At 35.6% G+C, this 26744-nt stretch overlaps 2 protein-coding genes across 6 annotated transcripts; both read right to left on the bottom strand.

The window, feature by feature from the left end:
* Nucleotides 1–474: 474 nt before the first annotated feature.
* On the bottom strand, nt 475–21233 carry LOC101205809 (choline/ethanolaminephosphotransferase 1). Of its 4 annotated transcripts, XM_011656945.2 has the most exons (20): nt 20942–21226; nt 20298–20495; nt 19998–20007; nt 19852–19902; nt 19431–19508; nt 19216–19291; nt 19074–19096; nt 18891–18991; nt 17762–17856; nt 17574–17642; nt 8371–8440; nt 7850–7913; nt 7728–7768; nt 7557–7641; nt 7188–7250; nt 1840–1898; nt 1414–1466; nt 1123–1195; nt 904–948; nt 475–767 (listed from the first exon to the last, which is right to left on the bottom strand). In XM_011656945.2, exons 2-19 carry the CDS (start codon nt 20432–20434, stop codon nt 927–929), a joined length of 1170 nt encoding a protein of 389 aa, XP_011655247.1. In that variant the 5' UTR covers nt 20435–20495; nt 20942–21226; the 3' UTR covers nt 475–767; nt 904–926. The 4 variants fall into 4 exon arrangements, with proteins under 4 accessions (XP_011655247.1, XP_031741211.1, XP_031741210.1 ...); XM_031885351.1 differs by having other exon boundaries at nt 490–948; nt 20298–20484; nt 20942–21233; XM_031885350.1 differs by having other exon boundaries at nt 490–948; nt 20942–21223.
* On the bottom strand, nt 4382–7181 carry LOC116403786. Of its 2 annotated transcripts, none has more exons than XM_031885353.1 (2): nt 5094–7181; nt 4382–5000 (listed from the first exon to the last, which is right to left on the bottom strand). In XM_031885353.1, exons 1-2 carry the CDS (start codon nt 5308–5310, stop codon nt 4825–4827), a joined length of 393 nt encoding a protein of 130 aa, XP_031741213.1. In that variant the 5' UTR covers nt 5311–7181; the 3' UTR covers nt 4382–4824. Both variants share the same exon structure in this region; 1 of them encodes a protein (XP_031741213.1).
* Nucleotides 21234–26744: the final 5511 nt, after the last annotated feature.

Here is a 26744-nt window from a genome sequence, read left to right as displayed (position 1 = left end):
TGTTATAAATCAATTAAATAATAGAAATGGGTATTAAAGTAATTTAAACCTACATTTATGTAATATATGGGTCAATTTAGGATTTTTATGAAATTTATTAGTAATTTGGATCCTTCATGTAATATCATATAACAATTTAGGCTATATAAGTTAAACGACGCTTATATTTATATGAGCTTCTTTATACTTCTGCATCAACAAGAACTCTGTTTATTCAATTGTTAAAAAGCAATCCCAAAATAACTGTGAATTTATTTCAAACCGACTAAAAAAATAACTAGGGGTGCATGATCTATCTTCTAACTCATAATAATAATAATAATAATAATAATAACAATAAAATGCTAAAGTAAGAGCCAAATACAACATTTTATAATTCTCTTTCTATAGTAAAAATTCACGTCCCATTACCTAAAATAATCCTTATCGAAAAAGTAATCAAAGTCATCAATCAAATAAATGTAGTAGATAAGATTTGAACTCAAGACCTTGAGATTTTAATAGGGACATAACCACTATACTAAAAGCAGAATATAGTAATAATAATGTATTATTTAACATATATTGTAATTTAACCCATCAAAATTAATATTAAAATACAAAAATCGAGAATGTGAGGGGAGCACGTGCCTCTAGCCTCTTAATAGATCCGCCCATGACAGTATGGGATGAATTGAAAAACAATCTCTGAACTCAAAACTATCTTCATCAATTTCATCCAAAAAAAGATCAATTAAAGTCCGAATAATGCAAGATTTGTTTCTCAGCTAAGAAACAAAACAAAAAGAAAAAAAGAACAATAAATAATAAATAACAACAATAGTAATGAAGTTTTGAATATCATCAACTCTAATGTGAGATTGAACATAAGAATGAAAACTCAGTTGTACGAGCCTGCCTTACCCTAAAGAAAACTGCAGCCAACTTTAAGCCTCTTTCCTAGTTATCCTACAGAATAAAAGCAAATAGCAAATAAGAGATATAATAATACAAAAGAACTAGGCCAATAGATATTTGTTTATACTTTAACAGTAGAGTAATGTGAAAAAAAAAGAATATTCATCTAAGATATTATGCCAAAATTAGTTCACTGAAGCAGTGGCCAAAAAGTTTCGTTCTCACCTGAAGCAATAGATTCCCAAGGCAGTGGTGATCTCATGAATGACTGAAGTTGCGAAGTGCAAATACAGAGCACCTGCGGAAGTAAAAAAAGGGCAGAAATCATGAAAAATGCAGCCCAAATTAGGGAGTTGAAACCGAATCAACAACATAATTCAACTATGGTGTAGATGATCAACACATACGTAAACTTTTAGTAGATCTAACAGATCTATCTGATGATTTCAAAGCATATTAATTGAACTATGAATGTTAAAAGGGGTGGGATGGGGAGAATTGTTAGAAATAACATACCAGTAAAAAGACAATAACCAAGAACAACCAGACTTTCATCAACTAAAGGTACCCTGTCACATAGATTTACAGAAGTTTATTAGCATAAATTAGGGTAATTATAATTGATGGCAATTTTAGGAATAATAATTAAGGATATAGCAACATTTTAAAAAAAATTGCAAATATAGCAAAACTATTGTTGATAGACTTGTATCGCTGATAGACTCGTATGGTCTATCAGTGATAGACCAATATTTACAACATGGTCTATGGGTGATAGACTTCAATCATGGATAGAATTTGACAAATTTTGCTATATTTACAAATTTTTTAAAATGTTGCTATATATTTAATTATTTTGAATCTAATTGCTAAATCTGCAACTATCCCTGTAAATTATATAGCATTCCATCTTCACAGACTGCACAATCCTTAACCACATACCCGTCGTTAAGCCTTGCTGTGAGAGTGTTTGCAATGGCAAGAGGAAGAAATAATAGTGACTGCATAAATATTTTTTAAAATATTATAATCTTGCATCAAACTCTACCCACATCTAGATAGTATGAAACAGATGAAATGCAGGAGAATTTTAAGAATAATACGGATTTCTATAGAAACAAACAACAAATGCAATAAATGCATCATGGTTCATGTTCAAATTTTAAAATGTTCATAGATATTTGCTACCATATCTGCTGCTAATCTTGATTTCAATAATAATAATAAAGGGTATGCTAGGTTACTTACAAAGATCTTGATTTGTAGGTTAATTACTTCAAATTTCATATAACAATATTTCCTAAATGCTATTGGATCACCATGCCAGTTTCAATCAAAATATATTATGAAAACTTCTACTACTTCGAAAATCATCCAAAACACTTTACCAACAACAACACAGAAGACGCTTGGTTTTCTGTAGTCATAGTTCCTTTATTTTCTTACCGTGATCAGTTTATTCTAAATATTCTTGAACATCCTTTCCTTTATTTTCTTACCATAATCATAGTTCCTTAAAAAAACCGTTCTTTCAAGTGTGAACATTCAACACGAGTAGGCACTTAGCTTAGCTTTACATATGAAGCAAACTTAAGGACATGCATTTAAAAAAAAAATTGAATTATTATTATTATTATTTTTATAGAAACAGTTGTATTATAGCTTCTTTTTCATGTATATGAGCTGTGACTTAATAATTTAACTATGTATAATTTCATTCAACTAAAAAAATCAAAGTAAATAATTAAGGGGGTGTTTGGGGCAAGAGGTGAGTTATTATAGTCGTAGGTTATTATTGTTTAATTAGAATAGTTTGTGCTTGGGGTGTAGATTATTTTACTTTGCGTTATAATAATATGTGTTTGGTGTGTAAACTATTTTAGTTTGATACGAAAATAGTAAATACTATAGCAAATAATAAAAAAATAATGTTGTGTCAAATAGTAAATATTGTAGCAAATAGTAAATACGGTAACAAATTGAAAGTTTAGAAATAGTGTTTATTGTAGCTAATTAGAGATTTTTAAATAGTATTTACTCTAGCAAGGGATGACTATTATAGTTTCATAATCTTTGTCCCAAACGCCCTTAAATTAAGTATTTCTATTAAGGGTAGTTCAAGCCCTGATAATTTCATTTCTAAGCTATAGATCAAGGTACAATGTAGCATAAGGGATAGGCAATGATATAATGTCATAATCATGCCTCTTCACGGAGATTTTCAAGACAGTCAATTCTATACCCCATAGCTAGCCAAGGCTTGAAAAGTCATCGACTTGATGCAAAGTTGATACTTTTGACCAGTGTTTTTAAAGGCTCAAGGCGCACCAAGGCGCATTGGTCCTCTAGAGCCTAGGCGTAAGGCGCAAAAAAAGGCGCGAGCATTTTTTCATAAGGCGCACTATATAAAAAGAGAAGAAAATATATATATACACACACATAGCAGAACAACAATGTATAAAATATAGGTACCCAATATAAGTAGCCTAAACAACAAAACACAATAGAAAACTACCCAGTATTCAACAAGTCAACAATCAAAATAAAAGTTCATCCCTAAAGATCAAACTCATCATCACTAAATTGATCCTCGTCTTCATTCATTCCTTCGTTAGACTTATAGCCATCAGTATCTTCTTCTTCCAAATCGAAGTCATCTAAATTTACTTGTTTCCGTTGCGTGGTAGACGAGGATGAACATGAAACAATAGTCTTTGCTCTAGAGGTACTAGCTCTAGAATAGAATGATGGTTCTTTTGCTCCGACAGCTCTAGAAACATCACCCCACGTTAAAGAATCATCGTCAAATACCAACTCATCATCCTCCTCAGAATCGTCATCCAATCTTCCAATCAACCATTCGTTACTATCATCAATATCTTTCAAGGAGATGGGATCGACAATATCTTGTAGGTTGTATCGACGTTTTAATGCTCTGTTGTATTTGATGAACACTAGATCATTCAAACGACTTTGAGCAAGCCTATTTCGTTTCTTGCTATGAAGCTGAAAAATTAGAAAGTTTCATTATCAGTGAATCAACAAATTTTGATTCTCATTCTCAATGTACTTAAGGAGAGAAAAGGTAACTTGTTCAAACACACTCCAATTACGCTCGCATCCAGAAGCGCTACAAGTAAGACCTAAAATTCTCACATCAAACTTTTGCAAGTTTGGAGTTGATTGTCCAAAATTATCCCACCATTCCACTATAGGCACAAACAAAAATATATATATATTAATAGAAGAGCTTGTTGCTAGTATCGTTGAGTAATCGTTTAGTTGAAATTTACCTGGAGATATTTTGTCCCTTTGTCTGATTGCTAAAGGTTGTCCGAATAATGCTTCAGCTCTCTTATACTTGCTTAGTTCTGCAAGTATTTTGTCTTGTACTTCCAATGAAGCAACCATTTTTGTTATGCATGAGTAGAGTCCATTAACTATTTCATCATCCTTCTGGATATTAGGATTCAGATAATAGAATGACAGGTTTAAATAATACCCCGCTGCATGCAGAGGACGATGCAACTGAAGCTCCCATCTTTTATCAATTATGGTGAAAATGTCCTTGTATTTTTCTTCATTATTATTAAAGGATTTAGCAATAGCTTCCTTAGCTCTATCCATGGCCTCATAAATATATCCCATAGGTGGCTTCTTCTCGCCATCAACCAATCTAAGAACTCGGACTAGTGGGCCAGATACTTTAAGAGTGAAAACAATTGTAGTCCAAAAACTAGCCAACAAAATAGTCTGAACTACTCGTTTCCCTTGTTGCTCCTTACTCCATTTGCTATCCTTCCATTCATCTGAAGTAAACATCTTCCTCATATTATTCTTTTGACGATGTATACTCGATAATGTAATGCAGGCAGTAGCAAAACGAGTCTTAGCTGGTCTAACTAACTCCTTTTGGTTAGTAAAACGTCACATCATGTTTAACAATCCAGGACGAACGTATATGAAATTGCTAATCTCCATGCCTCTTTTCAATGCTTTGCGAATATTCGAGATCTTGTATATATCCTCCAACATCAAATCTAAGCAATGAGCGGTACACGGAGACCATATTAACTGTGGTCGCTTTGCTTCTAACAATCTCCCTATTAACAAAGAAAATAAGTACACATTTAACGTAGAACTCAACTAAATCTAATAAATTAAAGTTATAACTTGTAAGTAGTCTACATTCTTACCTGCCATCACATTTGCTGAGGCACTATCGGTAACTACTTGTACAACATTCGCTTCTCCAATTCGGTCTACAAAATTATCAAATAACTCGAACATCTTCTTTCCATCTTTCACATAAGATGAAGCATCGATGGACTCAATAAACATGGTGCCTTTAGGACTGTTAACTAAAAAGTTAATTAATGTCCTATTTCTTCTATCGGTCCATCCATCAGCCATAACAGTGCATCCAACCTTGGCCCACTCTACCTTACGGTAAACTCATTTGTCGCTTCTAATTCCTTCTTCAAACATGGAACTCTTAACTCATGATAAGATGGTGGTTTCAATCCAGGACCGAATTGCCTAATTGACTCAATCATAGGGGCAAAACTCTCATATGTGCAAGCATTCAGAGGCACTCCTGCATCATACAACCATCGAGCAATTCTTTGGATGGTGTGCTCTCTCATTTCCTTCTTGTATGTCGCATTCAATGAAGTTTGTTTTCCTTTGTCCTTTCTATTTTGAACCACAGTTTCTGGGTTAGGAGTAAAAAATGCATCCATTGGACCCTTTTGCCTTGGCTTCTTCAAGCTCGGGCCCCTTGGTGTTGCTTTGTTGTTTATACTAACACTCCCTTCATCTTCATCCTCAATACCGTAATCTTCTACATCAATGTCCACAATCAGATTTCTTTGTTCTTTAATCTCTTTTTTCTTGGACATGCACTCTTTAATTTCTTCCTTCACGTGATCCGGACATTTTGTACAGGCGGTGACATTTCTATAACCACCAACGAGGTGTTGTTTCATTCTATATACCCCTCCTTTTGTTACTTTCGAACAAAATCCACAGACAAACGTATTTATATCTTGGTCATTTTGCAATTGACCATATTTCCATGCCGGATTTTTTCTTGAACTTTTATCAGCCATCTATGATCTAAGTTATTCAAAAAAAAAAAAAAACAGAAGCTATCTATGGATGGGATGAAGTTGTTATAAATGGAGGATTGGAGGGGAGTGTGTTGTGAGACCGATGGGATGAAGGCTGTGTTTGATGGGTTATCGAAGGAAGTTGAAGTCGAGAAGTATAAGAAGAAGAAGATGTCCAAAACTTGCACACAATAAATAAGTCAAGAGACAAAACCAATAGTCACTCAATGGGTATACCATGCTATGAAAACACAAAATGACATAGAGCCAAAAGATGCAAGAGATGGGAAACATTTCAAGTTCATTCATCCATATTTGTTCTTTTCACCGTTCTGAGCAATCAATATGTTAAATGAAAATAAAAGGATAAAAACTAATAATTCTTTGAAACAGAGTACATTCTGTTTCAAACAGGAAAAGGAAGAGAACAGGAAGAGAATTTCTGAGCTTCAAATGAGAATTGAAGAAGCTATGGTGAAAGAAAGTGGGATGCTGATGGAGTTTGATGTTCTTGTCAAAGAGTTACAGAAGAAGGAGAAAGCTGCAGATGTTAACTGAACGATTGAGATAATCACCCGTGATAAAGTTGAGATGGAGGAGGCGAAAGCTGAAGCACTAGCACAGAATATTATTGTCTTCTCTTTTCCTCTGTTTTTGCACCAAAAAACAGAGTAATGGCAGCCGCAGCCCCAAATAGATTTGTTGACGTTTTGTGTGACGAAGGGTGGCCGGAACGGAAGGGTGGAAAAGGAAGCAAAAAGTTTTTGAAGTAGAAGCAGAACGGAAGAACCGAAGAAGTAGATGAAGAGTCGTGTTGAAGAAACTTCGCGCGCGGAAGGAGAAGGGTTCTTTCTTCACGTTCACGTAATAGGTTTAAAAAACCTAGATAATAATAGTTTTTTATAATTAAAGCCCAGCCCATAACTTATTAAAAAAGCCCACACCTAATTCGACTTGCGCCTAGGCGCGCCTCCGCCTAATCTGGGCCTTTTAGAATTCGCTGCGCTTCCTCACAAATAAGCCCCAAGTGGGCGCCTTGAGCCTAGGCGCGCCTTAGGGCGCTTTTTAAAACACTGCTTTTGACTAAATACTATCAACAATTTTTTGGTATTATATATTAGCATCAGCAAATAATGATGAATTTGTCTATTGTATTTTTGTTCATTAAAGTAAACATACCATGCACATTCCAGTTTTCAAGCCCTTGGGTTCATCACAAAGGTGGGCTAGAATCATTCTACCCTGCAAAACAGAACGCTTCTATTTTAGTTTCAAGAAATGCTACAGTTCATTGTATTAAAGGTCCCAACTCCAACTAGTGTATGTCATCAATCCCATAAAATGGTGCCTAATCATGGGGATAACGCGGACTCTTTAACATTTGTCAGATCAGAACAACAAGAAAATGGTGACATGGTACTTCATCAAAAGCTCCATAGCAATAACACTAAAAAAAACCAACTCAGTCCATCAAATCCATATCATAGCTTCTTAGATAGGGAGAAAGATGTTGAAAGAGAGACGAGAGAAAGATAACCTATGTCTTACCACTAAGAATCCAAAAGCAAGTCCAGTTCCAGTTATAACCAGATGGGGATAGCTTCCAATAATGTCAGAAGGTGACAAATGATCCCTAAATGAGAGACATATATGGTGTAAAAAAATATGATGACTACAAATGTACTAGGTGAGGGAAATGCAAATACGATTGAAATTTACCATGCTAAGACTCCTCCGACAAGCACTAGAAATGGGTAAAGCTGTATGAAGAATGAAACAAAATATCTATGTTATTGCATCATAACATAGATAACCAAAGTCAATGGACCATGCGATTTTACCATAGCCAATGCTAAAAGCATGCTTCCTTTTCTTGCCTGCACAACCTTGCAAACATTGTACACACTGCACAGAAGCATAGATGATATGGGGGGTTTGAGAAGATATTTCAGTTAAAAGTCCTCAACGTTGAAACTTTCAACATGAGTTGAAAATATTCAGAAAACTTGTGACTCCATCCCACGAAGAAAAATAACAGAAAAATTTTGGTACTCCACTTACTTTTTGATGTGCCACAACTTTGAAAAAAGGTAACAAGTATCACTTTCTTTTAAATCATTTTATATTTAACCTTTTCGAAACCGACTTGTTTCTAAAGCAGTCACAATTATTGCTTTCCAGTATCCGTAATTGAAAAGTCTTACTGTTGAGAGCACATTAATTGTTTCATAATAATCTGATATTCTCTATATCCAAATCTATTACTATGCTTAACTGATATGTAAACTTTTCTGAACTTAAAAAGACAACTATCACATGCATTTGGATACTACTTCTAACATAGAAGATAGGAAACACTTACTTGAATGCAATTGTAGGAATGACCCCGAAAGCAGCCAATAAAACCAGTGCAGCCCTGAACGTAGGGATATCTAAATACAGAAAAGTTTAAAAAGCGATCAACTACATGAAAAGTAGTTGTGATTAAACAAAGAGGTCAAAAAAGTATAAGTAGAGGCCTACATTATATATAGGCCATGAAATAACAAGAGATAAAAAGAGAATGTTATTTCAAGGAAAATGGACTTTTTCTTCCCTATTTCTCATAAACTTTATCTCTCCTTATTAGAATATAGTGAATTTTAAAATTCAAGTCTGAAAGAAATTTCAGGCACGTGCAGGGTGGTTAATTTTTTCCATAACAGTTTCGGTTCCCAGGTTATTGGCTACAGGATGCTCTCTCCCATGCATGAGGACACTATGTATAGGTGGTCTGAGTAGTGTATGAGTGCTTTGCAAGCTCCTACTGATCGTGAGGAGGGTATTATATTCCATGGAGTGAGTTTCTTTAAAGGTGTTTGGAATGTGGTTGAGGAGGATTTATGTGATGCTGTTTTGCACTTCTTTGAGTTCTGTTATTTGCCTCATGGTGTTAATACTACTGCGATTATTCTCATCCCTAAGCGTATGGAGGATTTTCAGCCTATTTCTTGGTGTAATGTGATCTATAAATGCAATTATAAGATTCGTGCGTGGCTTCCTAATTTTATCATTGGTATAAATCTGTCATTGTTCCTGGGAGGAGTATTACTGGTAATATTATGCTTTGTCAAGAGTTGGTTAGGCTATCATCTTAATTCTGGTAATCCCCGGTGTGCTATGATGATCTTCAGAAGGCTTATGATTCTATTAATTGGAACTTTTTGTTTGGCTTGTTGCTTGCTATTGGCACCCCTTGCAGTTTGTTAGTTGGATTAGGGCTTGTGCTACCTAATTGATGTTCTCCATTATGGTTAATGGCTATCTTGAGGGGTTTTTTCCTAGTCGGAAAGAGTTAAGAAAGGGTAACCCTTTGTCCCGTTCCTTTTTATTATGGTGATGAAGGTTATTTCTCGTATGTTGAATAGGACTCCCCAGAGTTTTTAGTTCCATAATAGATTTGAGAACGTTCGTTTGACTCATCTGACCTTTGTTGATGATCTAATGATTTTTTGTGTCGCTGTTGAGTCTCCTTTGGGGTTTGTGCGTGACTCTTTTGGAGTCTTGAGACCTTTCAAGTTTAGTTGCTAACCTTGGAAAGAGTTCTATGTTTGTGGCGAGAGTTGAAAGTGAGTTTTCTACTTTGTTGACTGATAGTATAGGTTTTGCGCTTGGTTATCTCCCTGTTCATTACCTTGGGCTTTCCTTGCTTTCGTAGGTTACGGTTTACTGATTGTGTCCCTCTTATCCAGCGTATTACTTGTCAAATTCGTTCTTGGGCTTCTAGAGTTCTGTCTTTTGCTGGTAGATTGCAGCTTGTTTGCTTCGTGCTGCGTAGTTTTCAGGTATACTAGGCTAGTGTGTTTGTCTTGCCGATAGGTGTGCTTCATAAGGTTGATAAAATTTTGAGGTCGTATGTTTGGACGGGAAAGGGGGGTAGAGGGGGTGTTATGGTTGCTTGGGAGAGGTGTATCTCTTTTTGATGAGAATGGTCTGGCTATTCATGATGGGCTGTCTTGGAACATTGTGGGTACCCTGAAGATTTTATGGTTGTTGTTGGCTCATTCGAGTTCTATGTGGGTGGAGGTCTATATTCTTAAGGGGCGCTCGTTGTAGTCTATTGATTGTGGGATGGATCGGTCCTGGTGTCTCCAGGCTATCTTGCGGTAGCATGATAGGCTGAAACAGCACGTTCGTTTGAAGGTTGGTGATGGTAGGCTATGTAGAGTGTGACTTGACTCGTGGGTGCAGGGTGGTCCGAGATTCTGGAGCAGGTTGGGTAGTGGGTGATTTATGATGCGGCGAGCAAGCAGAAGGCTAGGCTGTCGGAGTTCATTGCTTCGAATGGGGAGTGGAGGTGGCTGAGGGTGTCTATGGAGCTGCTTGATTTGTGGGAGAGGGTTTAGGTTATCCATCCATATCTGAGTGTTGGGGATCGATAGGTTTGGGTTATGGGTAGTCAAGGTGGGTTTTCGACTGCAAGTTTATGGGAGGCTATTCATTCAGGTTCATTGGGCAAGTCTATTGTGGGATGGAGGGAATATTCTCAGGCATTCCTTTTGTGCTTGTTTGGTTATTAAAAATAGGTTGGGCACGACGACGGAACCAAATTATCCCACCTGTCCAACCTATCTCAAGTCTCCAACCAAGCACAAAAAGAATGCTTGGGAATATTCCCCCCACCCTACAAACAGCCCAAACATTGTGAACGCAAGTAGCCTCCCACGCACTTGCAATTGAAACCAGCCTAACAACCTAGAACCCAAACCCACCAATCCCCAACTCTCAAACTCGGACGGACAACCTAAACCCTCTCCAACAAATCAACCAACTCCCTAGACACCCTCGGCCGCCTCCACTCCCAATCTGAACCGATGAACTCGAAAGCCTAGCATCCTCCCTACTTGTTGCATCAAAAATCACACTCACCAACCTGTTCTAGGATCGAACCACCTTGCACCCACGAGTCAAGTTACACTTTACATAGTCTACCATCACCAACCTTTAAATGAATGTGTTCTTTTAGCCTATCGCGATGTCACAAGATAGCCCGAAGACACAAGCAACAGACCACAACGACGTCCTTTTAAGAATAATATAAGCTTCCAACCAAGCTACCCCATAGAGAACCCAAACAAGCCAACAACCATAAAATCTTCATGATACGTGCAATGTTCCAAGACGGCCATCATGAATAGCAAGACCACCCTCACCAAAAGGGAGACACCTTCCCCAAAGCAACCTTAACATCCCATTTACCCTCCACCTTCCCCCTTCAAAGATACGACTTCAAAATTCTATCAACCTCATGAAGCACACCCGTCGACAATACAAACACACTAGCCCAGTAGACCTAAAAACTACGCAACACAGACCAAACAAGCTGCAAACAACCAGCAAAAGACAGAACTCTAGCATCCCAAGAATAAATCCTGCTAATAATGTGTTGAATAAGACGAACACAATCAGCAATCCATAACCTACGAGAGAGCAACGAAAGCCCAAGGTACAAAACATGGAGACGACCAAGCGCAAACCCCATACGATCAGCCAACAGAGATGCAATTTCACTATCAACCCCCGCCACAAACAAAGAACTCTTACCACGATTAGAACCAAACTAGAGAGATCCCCAAACTTCAGGATCGTTTCTCGCATAAACAAAAGGCTCATGACCTATAAAATCATAAGATCATCAGCAAAAGCCAAATGGGTCAAATGAACATTCTCACATCTATGATGGAATTGAAAACTCTTGGGGTTCCTATTCAACATATGAGAAAGAACCTCCATCACCTAACAGAAAGGAACAGAGATAAGGGGTCACCCTGTCTCAACCCCTCAAAAGTCATTAATCATAATGGAGAACATTGAGGAGGTAACACAAGCCCGAATCCAACTTACAAACCGCATGAGGGTACCAATAGCAAGTAGCAAATTGTTAGATACCATTGATATAGGGTAGGGCATAAAGGTAATTAGATTTGTTGGTAGTTAGTTGGAGAGGGAAGAAGGCATGAAGAATTTGGTGAAGAAATTGGGCTGCAACATTCCTTGAAAGAGAGGAAGGGCAGAGGGTTAGAATTCTTTTACTTGTTCTTTTACTTCTTTTATATTGTAATTTATGTTGAAGGTATCAATAAAATAGAAACACTATGAGTGTTCTATCACAAACCAAACAAAAAGTCCCAATTAATAGAGTCATAAGCCTTCTGAGATCAACCTTCGTAACACAGTGGGGCTTACGAGAATTAAGATGATAACCCCGAACCAACTCTTGGCAAAACAGAAGTTTATCAGTAATACTCCTACCAGGAACAAAGGTAGACAGATTACCGTTGATAAAATTAGGCAGCCACATGAGGAGCCTTTCAACCAAAAGTTTAGAAATGCACTTATAAATCACATTGTCATCACATTTACCCAAATTCGTCTCTACCTGAGTAAAGGGCCTATCCAAAGAGCCCTTTGTTTCATCTTCCTCTAACTGCTTAAAGGACTCCAACACAACATCCTCACAAGTCCAATAGCCAAATCATCATCCTTACTGGGTCTTTCCTCGCTCACAACCTCCTGCTGTTGAATCGTATTATCCACAGTCCTTGAACACTTTCCAACTAAAAGCCCAAAACCATGACACTAATTACATTTACAGGGTTTCCACTCATAAGTAGAGTCACGATAAAGTCCACCACTCTAAGACTAACTGTAATCTCAACAAGTATAACTAAATCCAAATCTAATTCAACACACACGCATACGACAGTCTACGATGTTCCTTAGTAGCTAAATCTAAAGTCAGTAGCTTGCCAACAACACTTCCACCACAGCAAGACCCGCTTCAATCCACAACTCCATAGGGATCCTACCCAATTTAATCCAAACAGAAACAAAATAAAAGACAAAGGATTCAGAGACAATACTTGAGCCCATTTACGAAGAAGCATGGGTTTTCCACCAAGATGTCAGGGACCACATGATAGGATCCAGTCCACAGATTTTGGTTTTTGAAACTGAAAGCTAATGAGATCATTTTCAAGGATCATAACAGTAGGCATTTCAATTTTGTCCCAATTTTTCTCAATTAGCCTTTGAATGATTGGATAGGGCATTTTCACATCAATAATCTGCCTCACTAAGGAATTTTCCCAAACCTTAACTCCTTTAGCAACATTCTCCTTAGGCAAAACAACCACAATTTTTTGACTAACGAAAGTAGGAGGAGTGAAAGGAAGAAACATACCAGAAACCGAGCCAAATAAAGTAGCCCATGAGGAACAGGACAAAGTTTTGACAGTCGGTTCCACCACCCTGTTGCAAACTCCCAACCCAACAAGCCATTCGGAGCCTTAAGATGCACTGAATCCACCGAGTCATCCTTGGAATGACTACTCTTCGAACAAGACCCAACCAAAATGTTCACCGCGAGCTATCGAACAAGACCCAACCAAAATGTTCACCGCGAACTATCCTACACACATAAGCCCATTTGACTACATCAGCGCAAAAGTCTTTCCCGTCGAACACACCGACCCATCTTCCAAATGTGGCAGCCCAATTCCTTCACAACTGGGCCTAATAGATACACTAGATGCGCGGTCACCCGGTTCAACCCCAAATTGTCGCCCAACCCGGTTCGCACTTGATGCGAAGTTCGAAAGTAAGTCACTGCTTACCGTCGCCTTTCAAGCCTTCACCGCCACATCGTGCACACGTTTTAGTCCAACCAGTGCACGTTGCTTCACTACCGAGGTGTCACCAGACTGAGATCCCATCTCTTCCGTCGACAACATCACCTCAGAAATCGAAACTAATAAGACATTCCAGAAAAATTTGCTCGAAATCCCAAAAAGTTGTCGATCACCACCGAATCTCAAACCACGAAAAACACACCAGAAGACCCATAGTGCAAATGTTGAATAAAACGGCCGATAAACCCACGTCAACAATACCCCGAAAGGTACCGGAATCCAACCAACAACCGTCCGTTTACACCTTCGCTGAAGCTTGTTGAAAGGAGAAATTAGAGAGACGTGCGTGGATGCACACGCCCGAAGATCAAAGAAAATTTGGTTTTCATCGTTGATCAACTTGGCCAATTTTCAAGCAAGGAATCGATTTTCAGTGGTTTCTTACTCTTGCCAAAGTTTGGTCAACCTTTTGAAGCATTAGCCACTTTCGATTGTTTTGGTTCACACCTCAATACTCCACTAAGAAGCTCCCTCCCGACCGATGCTTCAAGTGAATGTGCAAGGAACCTTTCCACGAATATAGACGCATTTCCTTGGTTCCAGAATCCTTGAATCAGAAAGGCTTAGAACCAAAACAAAACAAAGAAGCCGTTGAAGAACCACTTTGGACCCTAAAATCAAAACTGAGTCGGGGCATCATCATTGGTTTTTTTGTTTTTTTTTTTTTTAAGGGCCTTTTCCTAGGACCAACAATAGAACGGCTTAGACTCGGCCCACTTTCAAGCCAGGAATCGATTTTCGGTGGTTTCTTACTCTTGCCAGAGTTTGGTCAACTTTTCGAAGCACTGACCACTTATCAATTGTTTTGGCTTGCACCTCATTACTCCAATAAGAAGCTTCCTTCCCAACCGATGATTTGAGTAACTGTGTAAGAGACCTTTCCACAAATATAGAAAAAGCAGGGGATGGAGTTGGAGATGTGAATATATAAAGAAAATGATCGTCCTCCACCCCCTAACTCATATTAGGCAAACGGGTAGTGAAAGGCTTATCCTCAAAGAAAGTAATGTCTCAAGAGACAAAATATCTATTCAAACTTGGACGATAACATTTGTATCCTTTTTTAACATGAGAGTAGCCTAAGAAAATGAACTTCAAAGACTTAGGGTCTAACTTTGTCAAATTATGACGAACATCTCGAACAAAACATGTATAACCAAATATTTTAGGCTCAATAGGACACAATGATTTTGTTGGAAAGAGAACATGATAAGGAATCTAACCTTGAAGAACAAACAAAGGCATGCAATTTATAAGAAAACAAGTCGAAATTGCATCAACCCAATAATGCTTTGGAACATGCATTGGAAAGGATAATGTCCATGCAGTTTCAAAAATATGCCTATTCTTTCGTTCTGCAACCAGATTTTGGGATGGAGTATTAACACAAGACGATTAGTGAATGATTCCATGTGTACGTTAGTATGAATTTAGTGCTTCTGAAAAATACTCACTAGCATTGTCACTTCTCAAGGTTCTAAGGCATACACCAAACTGTGTTCGAATTTCCGCATGACAATTGGTGAGATGAGAAAGTAACTCAAAACAATTTTTCATAAAATATAACCAAGTCATGTGAGAGTGATCATCAACAAAGCCCAAAGGTAACAAAATATCTAAATCCAGTTTTGAACACAATTGGACACGGACTCCAAATATCAAAATGAATTAACTCAAAGGGAGAATTTATCCGTTTGTAAACTCTAGGACTGAAGCTACGACGATGAAATTTGGCAAACTGACATGAGTCACAATTCAATGAAAACAAGTTATAAAACTGAGGACAAAGTTTTCTTAAGACAGGGAGTGATTGATGACCAAGACGACAATGGGCATCAAAAGGAGAAACAATTCCAGAACAAGCAATGATAGTTGACGTCGATACTTGGTGATCAAAACTGTAAAGTCCCCCAGATTCATGTCATTTCCCAAAAATCTTCTTTGTTACAAGAGATCCTGATACAAGCAATAGCCAGGATAAAATGAGACACAACAATTAAGGTCACGAGTGATTTAACTAATAAAGAGCAAGTTAAATGACAATTGGGGTAAATGGAGGACAGATAGACAGAGAAAGGGATGGGTAGTACCAGATCCAACAACAAAAGACTTTGATCCATTTGCTAGGGTAACACTGGTAATGGATGTAGATGACAAAGTTATAGAAAATAATTTGGGATTACCAGTCATATAAGGAGTAACACTGGAGTTTATCACTCATTGTGTAGAGGAGGAAGAGAGACAATGATTCATGTTACCTAAATTAGCAATGGTTGTAATAGTCCATGCTAATGATGAAGGAACTTCTTTCAACATAGTTGACAAATCATGGATAGATGGAGCCCGTAATTGAGCCAAATGAGACATCACTATGGGATCGAAAACCAAGATCTAGGAAGCTTCTAACCAACGGTTGCCTAAATTAGAACAAAACATCAACAAATCTGGAGAACCAAAAGGGTATTTTTCCAAAGACCCTCACATTCGATAGAATTCAGAGAAACCAAATACACAGATCAATTGAAAAACACAAATGGAGACAAACTCAACCAAAAAAGTACAAAACAGATCTCCCACGCGCTCCCATGTACTGGCACGTGGATCTTGTGGTGGAGGAAGGAGCAGTGCATGAGCCTCACTGATGTCTTCAAAAATCTGGGGTGTGGTAGATGGTTGGGCTCTTTTTTAAGCTGGGCAGAGTTGAAAAAGAACAAACTTTCGTCGGCAACTGACAAACAATGGCGGCAGCAGCGGCTAACGAACAACAAACAAACTGATGACGACGAAAATGGGCAAAACTATAAACTCACCTCTCCACAAAACTCTAGATGTTACAAAAGGGTTCCAAATTCTCAAACCCTAATTTTCTCTAATGCTCTTATACCATGTTGAAGTTAAAGGAAAATATGAATAACTCACTTGATTCATTCTATACAATAGAGTTCAATATATATAGGAATACATGGAAACCCTAACTAAATACAAGTAAATCACAATGATGGACAAACGATTAATAAGCTCCTATATATATATATATATAATAACAATCTTTCTTAGTTGCCAATTGACGATCTCTTTAGTAATCACTTTTAGGTGTTTGGGGTATTCACTTGATTTCATTTATCATTGAAAATGTATATATATATATATATGTGTGTGTATGTATATATATATGGCTTCTCAGGATATGACCTAAGCAAAGGCCTACATAGGTAGAAGGAAAGGTACCAGCATCATACCCCACCAAGGAAGCCTACCTTTCCACCTTAAGACGGTTCCAATTAGGACCCAAAATTTGATATTTTCCCCTATTAATCCTAAGACCCAAGATAGCCTCCAAAAATGATAACATCTGATTCAGGTTAAGGAAAGACTCGTTACTTGAACAAAAGGGAACCATATCATCAGTAGGTTGAAGATATGATAGAACAACCGTGTCTACCAACTACCTCTACATTGAGGACATTCACAAGCGAATGAATTAAAATTGTATGCATTATTTCATTTTTTTTAAAAAATTATCGGAGGGAAAACAAAAACAAAACAAACAAACTACACATTTATGCCCGATATGCAAACGGTAGTGTGAACAAGACCACCCATAAAGACCTAGAAACACACAGAACAATATCAATGCAATCGAAAGAGCTAACAGTCAAGCTGAACTAGAATCTTGCATATAGTATTAAAGCACAAAGCTAACCAGAACTCACTATAAAAACTGGTAATAGAGAATTAGAGAGAAGAGAGGGAGAATGGATATTCATAGTTAGAAATGCTGAAGGTGTTTATACAATATAGAAAATTTTCATTGATAGTAGATTTGATGTCTTACCATGAAAAATAGGAACCCAACTAAAAATTGGTATGGACTTCCCGAACTGCTGAGTCCACCACCCAGCACCTGGCAGAAGATATATTTAGGACTTGATGAACTTTTCAATCAAGCTGGAAAAAAATTGCATATACAAGGTAGAAAAATGCAAACTGAAATTGTAAAACAAGCAGGAAGAAGAAACATACCCACAAAGGTTGTGAAAAAATGACATAAATAAATCAGCATGAGACCCTCAGTAGGTCCATTTACAACAGGAAGAACTAGAGTATTGGTGAAGAAGCTATACTCAAAGATGAAAATGGAAGTTAGGTGCCAATTTTTGTTTCCTTTTTCCCTTTGAAGATAATAAGCAAATTAATCCACCCAGAAAAGCAAGCATATTAGGATGGGGCAACAACTCGAAACCCAATATCAAAGTCAGCGAGATTGCAAATTTACCAACCCAAGTTAACAATAGTCCATGTTTCAATTGGAAGAACTGGAAGAACAATATACGAAAATAACATTCTAAATATGATACACAAAGTGTGAAAAAGGGTAATCTGACCTCAATGTCTACCCAGCAGCATTTGATCATGATAAAGATGCATAATCACACACACACACACACGCACGCACACACAGAGATATATATAGATAAGTAACAATTTCATTCCCAAATGAAATATGGATAATCAAATATATTACCTACCAAAGACATCTATTAACCTATGTAAAGTCAAACAAGATTCACAAGTGGAAAAGGGGGTTCCCTGCAAGCATCAGATTTCTTCTCTCTTTTTCCTTTTTGTGATAAAAAAAACAAAAACAGAGATTTTATTTACTTATTTTGATAAGGATCTTTGTGTAATATTAATTATTAAATACACACACACATATATAAAACCATGGGCGGGGGTGGAGGAAACACCTCCTAAGGTACAACTATCACAGAAAAGGTTTCCAACTTCTAATAGAAACTATAATAACAAAAAAGCTCTTTTTGGTTTAAACACTACCAAGAGGGCAAGTGTCGTATTCTCTATATTCAGTTTATCCTAAAAAATTCTAAGATTCCTCTCCTTCCAAATTGACAACAGTTTGAAAACAGAGATCTTTTATTAAGCAAGAAAGTTATACCAAAAGGGGGGGGGGGGGGGATGAAGAATCCCCATTCCCAAGCTAAGGGATTGCTTTTAAACAACGATTACTGCACGGCTAAAAAGATAGATGCCTTTAAGAACTAAAATCATGAGAGAAAAGACACTGTCAATCTGTCATAACTCCTAGTAACTTCTATCATATCAAAATAATAAGCTGGTACAGAAAACTTACTGTTCCCACGTTGCACCATAAAAGGGAACAGCTGAAAGTACCCAGAACCAGAAAGAAGATCTTCCGCACATGGCAGTGCTCCCAAATGCTAAGGTTTCAAACTGGTATAAACGCCAAGAAACAAAAGATATATGAATGCAGGAAGGCCAGGAAAATACAGCAACCATGGGTCATGTTACATACCGCACATGCAAGTGCATCACATCCTGAAAGACAGAAAGAAGCCAAAAAACAACATTTTTTAAAACATTAATCTTTGGTGAGTCAATTAAAAGCAGGAGAGACAGGAACAAGGGGGGAATAAAAAATAAAATAGAAACATTACCATGGTCAAAAAGTTCTCCCAGTGGACTTGAGGAATTTGTCCTCCGTGCTTGCTTCCCATCAACCGCATCAAAAGTCTTGTAAAACAGGAATAAAGGATTTAGAAGGCAATTAGCAACAAGTGTTCATGAAATCTCTGGTAGTGGTTCAACTTTCAAGAGAGGAAATGTCATCCAAGGAGTATAGCAAAACTCCATATAGAATATCAGAGCACACCTGATAAAGAAATAGAAGCAATCCATGCGCAAAATGAACCCACCTTGGGGGAGCTGAGTCCAAATGAGGAGAATATACCTGACATAGAAGTGCAATTAAAATAAAAATATGAGAAAGACCAAGGGATCAATATATCATTAAAAGAACCACGATGTGCTAATATAGCAATAAATATATCGCTTTAGTGTGATATTTGGATATTTTCCCATATTCTATACCGATTTTAAATATACAAAAGGGTAAATGAAAGTATGTAAAAGCAGAAAAACTAATAAAACAAAATCTTGGCATGCCTTAAAACATTTTTCATGAAGAATTAGGGCCAGGCGTTGCAAGAGAATAATAACCATAAGATAAGAATAATGCATTTGGAGTAAAGCTTAAAAAAGACCAGTGAAAAGGAGTATTGAATGATACTCACATAACCAAGAACTGCTGATGTGACCAAAAACATAAATCCCATAAGTGTGATCTACCACCAGAGCAAGCCACAAGGGGTAGAACGTATTATCTCAAAAGTCAAAGCAAAAGATAGAGTACAGTACTCAAAAGGAAACATCAGTTTACCATATTCGGACTGATGAAATCATCCAGGGACACACGTGAAGTGAGAACAGAGAAAAAATTGACAAGTCAGCATATCTTCAGAAAGAAATCTACTAGAATTTAAATATGCTTAATCAGGATTGAAGAACATTGCCCAAGAAGCTACTGACATTTTTAAACGCAAATCATTAGAGAATATCTTGAAAAACTGACTAATGAAATCTCTCCAGTATGCGAAAACACAGGATCGGATATCATGGGGAAAGCCATTTACTGAATTTGCAGAATCACAACTAATAGAAACAAAGAAGCTTTACTTACGGCATCCATAGTGGAAAGAAACTAACGAAGCGACTCCAAAAGGGTTGCAGCACATATTTGGCAACATAAGAGTGATCAACACCACTGTACTTGTATCTGTGCAGTGTTGCAACCCCGTGTGCACCAATATACCCCATTTCCTCTCAAAATATGATCAAACTTGTGTGGCAGAAACCAATCAACTCGCCTGAAATTCAGCTATATCGGAAAGGAACAGTAACTCAACCCAACCAATAAAAGTATCCGGCAGGATAGAATGCAGTATCCAATCAAGGAAAAAAGATGCAAATATTTAAAAATATATATAAACATACAAATTACTAATTCGGGAATTTCAATACCCTAAACACCTTACAGCAATAACCCATTTCCAATTCAGAAGCAATATGTTCGATAATGCTCTACTACGAACAATCACTGATAAAGAAAACAGATGGGGGCGATTCATAACAATGTTTACAAGAGTAACTCCCACTGAAAGCATGGATCTAACGTACATTAAAGTTTAAACTATCTCGGGTAACTTGAACCGAACAGAGTTCAACAATAAACTTGCAAGAAATCAAATGGGATGCCACATACAGAGGTAACTACTACTGGAAAGAAAGCATGGAAAGACAAAAGAGTGAATAAAAGAAGGTTACCTGATTTGTTGTCGGAGAGGAAAGTGGATAGAAGGAGAGATGAGGAGATGGAGGAACCCTGTAGTGTGAGAAAACAAGAGGGAAAAACAATTGAGGAGCGTTTCATCTCCGGCGTCTCTGAAGGAAAGTCATTCCTCGTAGTTCGTACAAAAGCCAAATTATTGTTTCAAATCTCTTTTATTTTCCGACAACATATGAAATGGGGAATCCAACTTCTCACGTGAGGTTTATAGAAGTTTATGTCAACCTATGTTCATATTAGCTCTCGACGTTACTTCGTAATAACATATTTGTAATTGCAAAATCGAATATGGCTTAAGATGAATGAAAAAGTGTCTTTCGTTACTCACATTCCTCACATGTGATTTAGGTTTTAACCCTACTTTCTGCCTCTCCTTCCTATACAAGGGATAGTCACAAATATAGCTATTAGATTCAAAATAATAAATTATGTAGTAACTTTTCAAAAAAAATTATAAATATAGCAAAATTTGTCCAATTCTATTAAATATTGATCTATCATTGATAGATCATACGAATCTATCAACAATAGTTTTGCTATATTTGCAATTTTTTAAAATATTGTTATATTCTTAATTTTTATTCCTCAAATTGTTATCTATTACAGTTACGCACAAAAGTATTAACAAAAATATGGTAGGTGTTGACTATTTAGCCCAAAACTTTTTATTGCTTTTTTAATTCTTAAGTGACCATTTGGGAGAGGGAAAGCAGTTCTTTCATTTCCTTGTTTGAGTCACGGATTAGGAGAGGAAAATACTACACTTAATTCCTTTATTTATTCTTTTTCCTCGTTTATTATCCACTTTTCTCACTTAATCATTTCATTTTCCAACGTAATCTTTCAATTTTCCAATATAGTCCTTCTCTCTCTCTCCTCTTTTCTCATTTGTTTCTTCTCTCCAAATTAATTCTCTTATTTTTTTCTCTTTTTCAAACGGAGTAATCTTCATCTCTTATTTTTTATTCTTTATGTGCCAAACGAATTAATCATTCTAGTATGTTGCGTATCGTTCTCATGAAGAAAAAAATTAATAAATGAAAAAAAAACAACAGAATCCAAGGATTGACGATACAAACTTAAAATACAAATTTCTTTTTGTATTCTATTTACGGTACAACTTGAAGAAATATGTTTTACATAAATGAAAACAAACAATACAATTTGTTTGTACTGTGCATTGTGTGTATGGTCCAAAATTCGTTTTTATATAAAATCAACTTAAACATTAATACATATTTGTTGTGTGTTGGGGTTACAGTAGAAATGAAACATAAACATTATTTTAATACATTTTTTCGTCGTTTTGGAAAACAGTAAGACCAAAATAAGTAACTTTAGACAAACGCAACAAAAAAAAATTAATAAAACTTTTATTTTTATTTGTATTTGGTTTACGGAAAACATTTCATAAGCATTTCTTACACATGGAAAAAAATGTGATTCAATTTCTTTCTCATATGAGCTTGTCGTAGAAAAAACAAATATTTACCATAAATTTTTTTAAAAAAAGTAGGGGATTTACGGATTAAATTGAACTACAAATTGAAAACAAATAAAAAATTAAATAATACAATTTCTGTGTGAATTAAATTTATGATATAAATTTTTGAAACATATGCGTGCTGGTATACATTACATAATGTAAATGGAAGGAAAAATGTGTATCAAACATACCTTAACTACAAAAAGAACCTTACAAATCCATGTGGGTACAATAAATAACAGAAGTGTTGGTACATAATGAAAGGAAAAGAAAGTAGCCTCAGAGTTAAGAAATTCTCGCAAAGGCATTCAAGAAGAATGCATTTGTAGTAGAATTTTGTGCAGTTGACTCGATAACATCATATGTAAAAGCAAATAAAGAAAAGAGAGTCGGAAAACCTCATTCAAAATAGCAAGGGAGACATGGTGACAAAACAGTGGCCATTGTGACAAAACAGTGAGCAAACCGAGAGAAGAGATCATACAAAAGAGCAAGGGGTCATTCAAAAGAGCAAGCAAACATTATGACAACAATGGGTTGTAAAGAATTCAATACAGTGGCTAAAATGGCAAAACAAAGAGGATGAATTAACATGATAATTGAGCATAGGAGACATACACAATAGTGGTGAGAACGTTAAAAAGGGCAAAGTGAACACAGTGAGCAAACCGAGAGGGAGTTAACATACAAGTCCGTGAGTTGTAAAGTATTCGATAAAGTGGCTAAAATAGCAAAACAAATGGGATGCATTAACATGGTAAGTGAGCATGGTAGACATACACAATTATGGTGCAATAGCCATAAATAAGCAGAAGTAAACACAATGATGAAACCAATAGGGATACAACAAAGTAAATGAAGCAGTCTTGTTTTGTGAAAAACAAATAAGAAGGCGACATTTGATGAACGTACCAAAGAGAAATGCAAATATAGCAAAATTGGAAGACACTCGGGAATGGAATGCAAGAAGGAGGAAGGGTCAAATATATAGTAAAGGGAAGATAGTAATAAATAAGGGAGGAAACATTAAAGATGAACAAGAATCCCATAAAATAGGGGATTTTACAAATGAGGGTGACAATATTGTGGCTAAAGTGACCGTCAAAGTTGAAGACCTAATCTTGGAGAATTAGGCAAGTAGGTATGCACATAATTTTTAACACAAGTACACAATAGGCATCACATTGTTGACGTAAAAATAGGATGCTAGGGGAATAGACAGTGTTATCGTAAACCAGGAGGCAGTAACCACAATTTTAAGGCAACCATGGAAACAAATCCACACATGTGAGGAACACATAGTGAGAAAAAAAAAAGTGAAACAAGTTTGTTTAAATAATAATAAGGCAATGAACAAATGGAATGAATAACAAAATTCATTTAGACGCAGTAAACATAACTTGGAATGGAGGTGCAGGACATAATGAATCACGTAGGGAGGCAAATAAAAATCATACATGTGAGAAACACAAAGTCAGGAACACCGAAACAAACTGACAGACAAACCATTAGAAAAAAAAAAGTTAAACCAAAGTTTACATACGTTAGAAAGTGCCAAACATTAAACTCATCACTGGTCATGGAAAAACAAATGTATAGTAGACCCAAAAAAATGCACAAACATGAAAAAAGCATCAGGGAGTGACCACCAATTTACTAATCATTGGCTGCACATATCTGCATTGTTGATCGGCGACCCCTGCCATGCTCCGTCATGGCCCTACTCGGTTTCCATTCAACATATTAGTGTAGCATATGTGACATTAATGGTCGTTCGATTAGAAAAAAAGTGCAGCAAAATCGTTCTTAGACCGATAAGGGTTGGGGAGCAGCAAGGGTTCATCGGCAAACCAAACATATGGAAATTAAAGATGGAGAGGGAATGAGAAATAGGGGGTAACACACGTTTATGGCAACCGGTCAACGAAATGCATCAGATAGAGGATGATAACCATTTCGGAGGCAACGTTGAAACACAACTATCGCAAAACGAAAATGGGTTTCAATAGTAAGAACATAAAATCAAGGATAGTATGGAAAAAATCGAAAACGAACAGAACGAACCGATCGTTGACAATGGGAGTAAGGAAATGTAGATTTTCTTCCATTTCGATTAACACTAGAGAGGAAAGGGAGAAGATAACAGAAAATGAGGAAGATAATCAGAGGAAAAGGGAAGACAATCGAACGGAAAATCAGAGGAAAATCGACCGAAAATGCGATAGGATTATTTAGGGTTGTAGGAAAAACATAAAAGAAGATAGGGTTAAATGGGATAATTAGGGTAACCTAATCCCCATTTATTATAAGTTTTAACTCATATAGCCTAAATTGTTGTATGATCCAAATTACTAATAAATTTCACAAAAATTCTAAATTAGCTAGTATATTATATAAATGTAGAGCTCAAATTACTTTAATACCCATTTGTATTATTTAATTGATTTATAACAAATATCTAAATGAAAAAAATCGTGGGATTTATAACAAATATCTAAATGGAAAAAATCATAGGATACCGTTTTGGAAAGAAGTGAAAAACTTTCATGCTTTTCTTCTACGAAAACAGTTGTCTACTCCTTTTACGAAAACGGTTGTCTACTCCTTCTACGAAAACGGTTGTCTACTCCTTCTAACGTGGATTACGATTTTTACTTCAAAATTTTAGAGAGTTCGAAGGTGAAGAAGAAAACTTTCGATGGCTGACAAATACAAAACTTATCTAACAGAATCTAGCTAGAAATTTCGTGCTTAATATTGTATACATTCAAAATATATGAAACATTCGGTATATTCGGTATATTGTAGATTATATTCAAAACATATGAAACATTTGGTATATTAGGTATATTTTATATTCGATTAAATAGGCAAACAAATGAAAATCTAATTTTGAACGTGATACATTCTAGAGTTTATTGAGAATGAAGAACTACATTTTGACCATCATATCAAAAAATAATAGAACTATATGTCAGTATATAATATTATTGTATATAATATGGGGTATATATATACTAAAACATAGAACATAACTATTATAAATTGCGGATATATTAAAGTATAATGTAATCAAATACATTTATAAAAGAAAAATATGTATGTATCATCATGTCGTTTACTATTATTTTAGTAATATTTACTATATAAACAAAAAAATTAAACGAATGAATTATGTATAAGGTATTATTGTATATAATATGAGGTATATATAATAAAAAACATATATAAATTCGGTGTATATTTTATTAGTGAAAGGTTCTTATATCAAATTGTTTATGTATTTTATTTAAATATTCATATCTTACGTAGTAAATAATATGTTATGTTTGAAATAATATTGATTATGTATTAAAATTATTTATGTTTACAAGAACATGAACGAGAAATAATTATGATGAGTATATGTAATATATGTCATTAAAACATTAGCTGTTTTCTAGTATATGTAATATTGAGGAAAACTGAATATGATTGTAATGTAGGGATTTTGATGAAAGAATTGAAGATATAGGGAATTGTAGGGAAAAAAATGAATTATTCAATAACATATATGTAAGAAATATAATTCATATTAAATGCAGTAAGAAAAAAACACAAAACATAAAAAAAATGTGTGTGTATTATTGAATATATGAAGTGATATATATGTAACAAATCACAAAAGATAAAGGAATTATGCAATAACATATATGTAAAAAATATAAAATGGATAAGGAATGAATATATAATATGTGTATATATTGGTATATATATGCACTAAGAAAAATCACATAATATGAAGAAGTATTATTGAATATATGTAGTAGTATATATGCTACAAATCACATTACATAAATTTCTTTATCTTTTTGCCCTAAAATCGTAGCCCAAACATACTCTAATAAATTAATTACTTAGTTAAATCTTCACATTTTATTCCATTAAATACTTAAGATCAATTGATCACATTGTTACATTGTTAGTGACTTTAGACGTTATTTTTTTTTTCAAACTTGCTTATTTCTTATTTCAATATTTTCACGAGGATTAGTACATTTTTAAATTGTCAAATATTTATAAATATAATAAAATATTATCGTATATATGCTAGACCACAAATAGATTTTAGGTGTGTTCGTAATGATAAGAGTACTGTTGGTGTCTATCATCATTTATAAAATATTTTACAATTTTATCATAAAAATAAAAATAATTTTTCAATAAAAAGATTTAGAAAGTAGATTTTGGGAATAAAAAGAAAGAGGGGGTTTGTTTGTTTTTGTTTTTTTAAAGAAAAAATAAAAAAAAAAAAT

This window comes from Cucumis sativus, chromosome 5, assembly GCF_000004075.3.
Source record: "Cucumis sativus cultivar 9930 chromosome 5, Cucumber_9930_V3, whole genome shotgun sequence".
Classification (NCBI taxonomy): domain Eukaryota; kingdom Viridiplantae; phylum Streptophyta; class Magnoliopsida; order Cucurbitales; family Cucurbitaceae; genus Cucumis; species Cucumis sativus.
This window is presented reverse-complemented; position numbering and strand designations above follow the sequence as displayed.

Coding starts and splice junctions, on each gene's coding strand:
- LOC116403786 (XM_031885353.1), bottom strand. CDS start 5,310: ATGGCTGATGGATGGACCGATAGAAGAAATAGGACATTAATTAACTTT. Junction 5,001..5,093: donor CTCAGCAAATGTGATGGCAG/GTAAGAATGTAG, acceptor CTTTGTTAATAG/GGAGATTGTTAGAAGCAAAG.
- LOC101205809 (XM_031885351.1), bottom strand. CDS start 20,434: ATGGGGTATATTGGTGCACACGGGGTTGCAACACTGCACAGATACAAG. Junction 17,643..17,761: donor TTTTTTCACAACCTTTGTGG/GTATGTTTCTTC, acceptor ATCTTCTGCCAG/GTGCTGGGTGGTGGACTCAG. Junction 1,196..1,413: donor TGGTTATTGTCTTTTTACTG/GTATGTTATTTC, acceptor TTACTTCCGCAG/GTGCTCTGTATTTGCACTTC.